The sequence below is a fragment of the Orycteropus afer genome, unplaced genomic scaffold (genome assembly GCF_000298275.1).
Source record: "Orycteropus afer afer isolate SDZICR_OR568_19922 unplaced genomic scaffold, OryAfe1.0 scaffold00384, whole genome shotgun sequence".
Lineage (NCBI taxonomy): Eukaryota > Metazoa > Chordata > Mammalia > Tubulidentata > Orycteropodidae > Orycteropus > Orycteropus afer.
In genome coordinates, this window is record NW_006921971.1 from 1707059 (window position 1) to 1715069 (window position 8011).

General features: G+C 50.2%; 1 protein-coding gene across 1 annotated transcript in view; it reads right to left on the minus strand.

Moving 5' to 3' along the window:
- The window catches only part of NBEA (neurobeachin), a gene marked incomplete at its 5' end in the record, with an annotated part of 985874 nt that overhangs the window by 60640 nt on the left and 917223 nt on the right, over nt 1-8011 (minus strand). The window contains one exon of the mRNA XM_042782600.1: nt 1717-1869. Within this exon, the coding sequence (XP_042638534.1) occupies nt 1717-1869 (153 nt within the window). The remainder of the gene's footprint in view (nt 1-1716; nt 1870-8011) is intronic.

Genomic DNA, 8011 nt, shown 5'->3' on the forward strand with positions numbered 1-8011 from the left:
TTGGGCTTTGCTTCTGTGAAGATTGACAGCCTTGGAGACCCTGTGGGGCAGTTCCACTCTGTCCTCTAGGGGCGCTGTGGGTCAGAATCGACTCCACAGCACCTGGCACCAAGAACAACTATTGAAATCACCTCAGTGAGAAGCTCACTCGGACACTGGGATGTCTGAAAATCCTAATGCCAAACGCCCTTCTGCTTTCCACAATACTGTGTGGTTCACTGCACCCCCATCTAGACATTGGAGAGAAGGTGTTGCGCACAGTTTATAAGACAGGCCATTGACTCACTTCTTTTTAACACAGTCCTTCTGCTGGGTGACAGTAACGTTGTCCCTGACCTGAAAACATCCCTCTCAACCGTGCAGTCTTAAAAGAGAATGGAAATCCCTTTCTTAAAGGGCACACAGAGCTCGTGGTCTTGGTGCACCGGAAGAGGCGTGGCTATGAGGAAACGTCATCCGGGAGGCGGGGACAGCACTGAGCCGCCCAATGGCCTGCCCGCCTGCTGGCTTATCCTGAAGTCGAAACCACGTCACAAACTTGCCTCGTGTGCCCTCAGTTAACAAGCCCAACTCGTCCCACAGAGGAAATGACTCAGTCTTCCTCGCACCCACCTCGGGTTGCTGAACTTGCTGTATTTAGGTGGACTGCCGGCATTTACAGGTTTCCAGCATGCTTTAAACTCAGTCAAGGAGTGAATAAAGTCGTAGTAGGAAACCATGAGCCCACAGACACGGTCCACAGTCTCCGAGTTTCCCCAGCATCCCCGGTGGCTGTACAGAAAGAGGGTGTGGCTGTGGGAGGGGACACTTCTGCCCCGGACTCCGCATCTGCTGCCGACTAGCTCAGGGCCCTGGGGAAGCGGAGGCACACCTCGGACCCTGCCGCCTCTCATCTGAAAGGTGGCTATACGACCACCTCCCTCACAGACCGGAAAGAACTTAGCATCAAGTGGAGCCTAATGGCGTGCACGCAGGAGGCCCTCACGGATGGGCGCCGCCACCAGCACGAGCGGCAGGATCGGACCCGGGTAGTCGTGACTGCTCCGCTGACTGGCGGACTCACGCGGTGTGACCGGCTGGGAACCACCCGACCACGTGGTGACACCACTACGGTGGCCTCCTCCTCCATGGCACCCTCCCTCCCTCCTCCACGCGGCCAGTAACCTCTGACCACGACCGACCGTCAGGCAGCGTCTTGGGCTCTGGAGACGCTGTGCCCTGTGGTGACGGAGACTCAGAGCCGTGCTGGGTCCCCGGGCTGAGTCTGTCACTCTGCGAGGCCGTGCAGTGACACCATGGCCGGCATTCAGGGGCCCAGTCAATTCTGAAAGCAAGCCTAGATTTTCAGCCGCACGCATTACCAAAGCATGTACCCTTCACATAAAACACACAGACTGCAGAAAGGTGTATGTACTCCATGCTTCCGGTGGGGCCGGAAGTGCGTTCAAACCACTGATGATTCGGTCAGCAGCCGAGCACTTCACCACAGTGCCACTCCTCGCTCCTCTCTCTGTCCTCATAAAGGAAACCCACCCTACACCATGTAAAATGCTATTCAAATACAACAGAAAATGCATGCCTTTTCCTCCCTTGAATCTGCAGCCTTTCCTTTACAGATGTGACAGGGTGATTTGGGACGATTCAAAAAACAAAACAAAAAACTACAGAGTATCGGAACTTGCTGATGACCATTCGGAGGAAAGCAAACTCTCTCACCATCCTGTTAATCCGCACAAAGTCCTCGGGTTTCTTCGCCCAGGGGGGGAGGTCCACGTCGTTCACCACCACGTCATCTTCTCGGACTCCAAGGTGGTACCCGTTACTGTTGACAAACATCTCGGGCAGGTAGTAGAACTCGGGGATCAGCTCCTGGCAGAGAGAGAAATGGGGCACAGTCAACCTTCTTCCCAATAGGAAGCTTGTTGTTGTTACGTGCCGTGGAGTCGAACCGACTCATAGCGACCCCTCCTTGGGTTTCCGAGGCAGTATCTCTACGGAAGTAGATTGTCCAACCTTCCTTCCCAGGAGTGGCTGGTGGGTTTGAACCGCCAGCCTTCTGGTTAGCAGTCAAGTACCTTAGGCACTACGCCACCAGAGCTCCTAACAGTCAGTTGGATAACATTTAATTTCTTAAATACCAAAACCAGTATTTCAGCACTTAATTCTATACTTCACTCAATTTCCTGTAGATACTTAAGAAGTATGAAGCATTCCCCTTGGACAATCTCCTTGAGAATCCATGTTTATAATGTATGATATTCTAAAAATGTTATCAATTTTCAAGTTTACCTTCCATAAATTAACTAAGAAAGATCCTCCCTTGTTAACATGAATTAACAACAGTTCACTATACCATTAGTAAACACACATGTAACGTTACACAATTAATTTCTATGTTGCTTAAAAATCTCTTAACATTATAAATGAAATATCCAAATTAAAAAAAAAAAGTCATTGCCAAAATTTGTTAAAAGTCCTGCCATCTCCCCTCCTTTTACTTTTGTCTATTACAGTTACAATACATGATTTTATAAAGGGATACGTAATTTCAGCTTGTGATTTATCAATGAAGATATGCAACATAATAATTGGTTCCAAATATTAAATGCCACTTGGATGGTGAGTTGTTAATAAACTGGAGGAAAATATAACTTCCCACTTGAGTGCGAGCCCCGCACAAACGCTGGATTCGCCGCAAGCTTGCGTTTGATGCTCTACATCTAATGGGAGACTGACATTACTTTGGGATGAATCTGAATTAGAAATGAATTTATTTGAAGACCCTGGAAGCTTTATTTCTTGTTGCCTGTTCCCTAAAAGCAACAGGGAAAAATGAGCTCTAAGTTCTCACGCGGCAACCATCCTTCCTCAGATGTCCAGATGAGGGTCACACTAACTTAATGACAGTGTGAAAAGCAAAGGGACATTTATTTGCGTAACATGATCGCCGCTGATGGACGAGTACCTGAAATTTGAATCCCACTGTGTTCTTCTCTAGGGACGTGCAGAAAAATGAAAACCAGCTGACGCTGAGGTCTTGGGACAAATCTGATACTTTACTTCCTAAAGAGGGTTTCCATGGAGGTCAACTGGCTCTTCCTGGGCTCTTGCAGTAAATCGACCCAGATCTGCCACAACACGGTGGCGTTCATCTCGGGCATGCCCGGCAAGAGGGTGATCATTCACCCACTGTTGTGAAATAAAAGACCTCTAACAACACAGACTTCCTCTGGTGTTTGGTAAAACGCACAGTGTCGTAAAACTGAATTTTCTAGATGGGTAAAGTTCAGATTTTAAACAATCGGGGTTTCTTCCTATTTGAACCATTTATGTGGAAACTTTCTACAATCCATCCCCCATCCTTGGTATCAGCTCATGCAAAGAGTTGAGTTTTGAGTGGCACACGCTGGGACGGATAATGAACAAGACAGGGCCTTACTGACCAGTAATTCCCAGTCTGCTCCATGGTGCAGATGTCTAACAGATGGCTACAGAACACAACAACATTAGCTGTGAACAAAGAACTACCAGAAACAGAGTGCAAGGGGACAGAGAGGAGCAAGGCGGGCAGTCTGGGCGGGTCAGAGACCTCACTGGAGACTGGACAGTGGGTTAGATCATGGCCCAGGACAAGATGAGGAAAAAGGGAAGAGAAGCCATCAGAGAATGGGAAGAAACGGAGTGGGCGTGGAGAATAGGATAGGTGGTAGTGCAACACTTAAGCCCTAAGCTGCTAACTGAAAGGTTGGCAGTTCAAACACCCCAGGAGCTCTGCAGGAGAAAGACGAGGCGATCTGTTCCCACATAGATGACAGCCTTGGAGACCCTGTGGTGCAGTTCCACTCTGTCCTCTAGGGGCGCTGTGGGTCCGAATGGACTCCACGGCAGTGGGTGTGGTTTGGGCTTTGCTTCTGTGAAGATTGACAGCCTGGGAGACTCTGTGGGGCAGTTCCACTCTGTCCCACGGGTTGCTATGAGTTGGAATGTACTAGCTAGCACCCAACAACAATAGGCTACGTGGCGGTTAGAACAAGATGGGGGATGGGATGCTGGGTGGTACACAGGGCCAGATGATGAAGAAAGTTGAGGCTAAGCTAGGCTGTTTGGATTTTATCTTATTGGCAACAGAGGTTTTAAAAGCATTAGTGACGTGGTCGTATTTGTTTTAGAGCTATTAGGTGGATTAGAGAGGCACAGATGGGTATGTCTGTGTGTGAGCGGGGAGCAGGGCATCTGGAGGCAGCCAAGGACAGACTCAAGCTGATCAAAGACTTAAATGTACAACCCAAAACTATAAAATTCATCAAAGATAAAATAGGGGCCAATCCAGGAGCCCTAATTTACAGCATAAATAGACATGCATAACCCAGAAAGGACAGGAGGTAGAAGAGAAGCTAGATGACTGGGATCTTTTAAGAATTAAATTCTTATGTGCATCAAAAGATTTCATCAGAGAATAAAAGGAGAACCTACAGACTGGGAGAAAATATTTGCCTGTGACATATCTGATAAAGGACTTACTCCAAAATCTATAGAAAACTTCGATGCCTCAACACCAAAAAGACAAATAACCCAATTCACAAATCGGCAAAAGACTTGAACAGACACTTCACTAAAGATGATATACAAGCAGCCAACAAACACATGAGAAAATGCTCACGATCATTAGTCATTAGAGAGATGCAAATCAAAACAAGGATGAGGTATCATCTCACCCCTGCAATAATAGCAAAGTTCAACAGATCAGATAGTAACAAATGCTGGCGAGGTTGTGGAGAGATTGGAACTCTGTGCACTGCTGGTGGGATTGTAAAATGGTACAACCATTGTGGCAAACGGTATGGTGTTTCCTTAAAAAACTGAAAACAGAAGTACCATTTGACCCAACAATTCCATTACTAGGAATATATCCTAAAGAGGTGAGAGACAGGGCACGAACAGACATATGTACACCTATGTTCATCACAGAGCAATTCATCATAGCAAAGAGATGGAAACAACCTAAACGCCCATCAATGGATGAGTGGATAACAAAACTATGGTGTATTCACACAATGGAATACTATGCCACATTTAAGAACAATGAGGGATATGCGAATCATCTCGCAACGTGGCCGAGCCTGGAGGACATTATGCTGAGTGAAATAAATCAATCGCAGAAGGACAAATACTGTATGAGCCCATTACTGTAAAAAGACAGAGAAGGGTTTGCTTGGGAAAGGAAACTCACTTTGTAGGTTACTGGGGTGTGGACAGGAGGGGAGGGATTAATTTCAGGCTAGGTGGGGGCCACACGCTGGCGTGGGTTAAGGGGAGGGATGGTATAAAAGAGTCTGTGACCACATGATAGCATTAGAGAAAGGGAGGACACCGCATTGTGCACAGAAGCTATAGACAACAGATGCTAATAGCAACCAGTGTGTCCACAATACTGCATTACCAGTAACACCAAACACCAGGCTACAGATAAACACATAAATAGCTGAGTAGATCAGATGGGGGCCAGTGAACAGGAGTACACTCTAGACCAAGGGTAGATTCAGCACAGGCTAATCTTGCACAGACACCAGTGATACAAAATACCCACAAGCCTTACAGAAACAATAGAAGACAGAAGTAAAGTAATCCCTCACAGCCAGCCAGACACTGTGGGAGAGAGATCCAACGGATGTACCAACTTAGGGCCATAGTGCTGGGGGACATCGGACTCAACTGGTACAACAAAATACATAAAATTCATTAAAAGTTCCTTATCCCACATTGGTGAGTAGTGACTGGGGTCTTAAACACGTTTAAACGGCTATCTAAGATGCAGCTAACAGTCTCCTATCATCAGAAGTGAAGAAGAGTGCAAAAAAAAGGGCATTTAGAAGCAGTCAGCCCTAGGACACAATGGCCCTTGAGACCAGAAGAACTAGATGGTGCCCGGCTGCCAATGCCAACCACTCAGGAAAGGATCAAATCTGGAGATCCTGGATAGAGTGGGAGGGAAAACGTGGAACAAAATCCAAAAACTCAGTAATGACCAGAATTACTGGTGGGGTGGAGTCTGGTGAGACCCCGATATTACGGCCCTGGAATGCATTCTGGGCCTGGAATAAAACTCACTCCCAGAGGCTGGCTCTCAGCCCAAGAGTAAATAAGATGTACACGCAGACCACTCAACCCTGGGTGATGCACCCACACGCTCTCTGGAGATGCAGCCCTTGGAGCAATCGACCACGGGGCACCAGGGGACATTTGCACGGAGGACACGCAGGACACACAGGAGTGCGTAACCGTGACGGGCACTGGGGCGAGGGCAACTGGGCTGGGGGCGAGGAGAGCGGGTTAGGGTTGGGGCTGGTGATTGGGGAGTGAAAGCCAATGTACGTGAAATGGTGAATGTAAAACAGACTGCTCTGTAAACTTGCATCTAAAGCACAATTAAAAAAAAAAAAAAAGGGTAAGCCTCGGAAACGCCATGGGGCGGTTCTAGCACGTCACATGGGGGCTCTAGGAGTCAGAATTGACTCGCTCGGTGGTGCCGGTGCACTGTGAGGAAAAGGGGAATTACCGTGAGACTTGTCGGCACTGGTGTGCACCGTCTACGCCTCCAGGAGCTACGCAGAAGCAGTCAGGGGCGCGGAGGTGAAAGGAGACACGGAGAAGGGGCTGAGGGGGCACCGTGAGGTAAGCGAGCGTGCAGCCCGGCTGACGGACGAGAGACGGGCTGGGGGCGCTGCAGGGACAATGTCTCCACCCACTGACGGGGCTGGGAGCAGCACAGGGCTCGCCGTCACCATGGCAGCCACGCGGCCAAGGGGAGTGATGGCGGCTAGGAGGCGCTATGACAGCGGTGCCTGTCCCACGAACCACGCAGACTCCGAAACGCACGGTCCCGTGAGGTCACGGTTACAGGGGAACAGACACTTTTCTTCTGGTAAAAGGTGCAAAGAGGAAAGACCAGCATTGGCGTCGCTCGTTCCTGCTGTGACGGTGAGTGGTAACGCGTCCCCCGGGGCCCAGACGGGGTGGGCTAACGGGAGCTCAGGCAGCTGCCGGCCCCCGGAGTGATTCACACGGAGGAGCCTCACGCGCTTCCGGGGCTCCCCTAGCCGCGCTCCGCCAGCCATCTGGGTTCACTTTGTCTCTCCAACTTGCTGCTGGGAGGTGCAGGCGGGCGGGTCCGACTCACACCGGCCCGGGGACGACAGGACGAGGCACTGCCCGCCCTCCATCCGCCTCATAACGTGCTCGGGAGCCCACCGAGGCAGCCACTGCGGCAACCCATCTCGTGGAGGGCCTTTGTCCCTTTCGATGACCCTCTACTCTAACCCCTCCCAACAACAGGACCAAACCATGAAGCCATCTGGCCCATCCTGCCTCTAAGAAGCACCCTGGCTGCATTTCTTCCAGGACAGATTGTACATTCTTCTGGCAGCCGGTGATACGGTCAGTACCCTTTGCCACCACCACGACTCGCATGCACCAATCCGTCCTCGGGCTTCCTTATTCACCCACCGGCGGAAGCATGTGCACGAGGCTGTTGAAAACACCACGGCTCAGGTCAGGCCTGACCGTGAGTCTAGGAGCTCTGGTAGCATAGCGTTTAAGGCACTTGACTGTTAACCAGAAGGCTGGCGGTTCAAACCCACCAGCTGCTGCTCGGAAGGAAGGTTGGGCAATCCACTTCCGTAGTGATACCACCTCGGTAACCGAAGCAGGGGTTGCTATGAGTCAAGTCGAGTCAATGGCAGTGACTTTGGTTTGGGCTTTGCTTCCAGTGGGTGCGGTTTGGGCTTTGCTCCCATTGATTGACAGCCTTGGAGACCCTGTGGGGCAGTTCCACTCTGTCCTCCAGGGGCGCTGTGGGTCAGAATCGACTTCAGGGCAGGGGGTGTGGTTTGGGCTTTGCTTCTGTGAAGATTGACAGCCTTGGTGACCCTGTGGGCAGTTCCACTCTGTCCTCTAGGGGCGCTGTGGGTCAGAATGGACTCCACGGCAGTGGGTGTGGTTTGGGCTTTGCTTC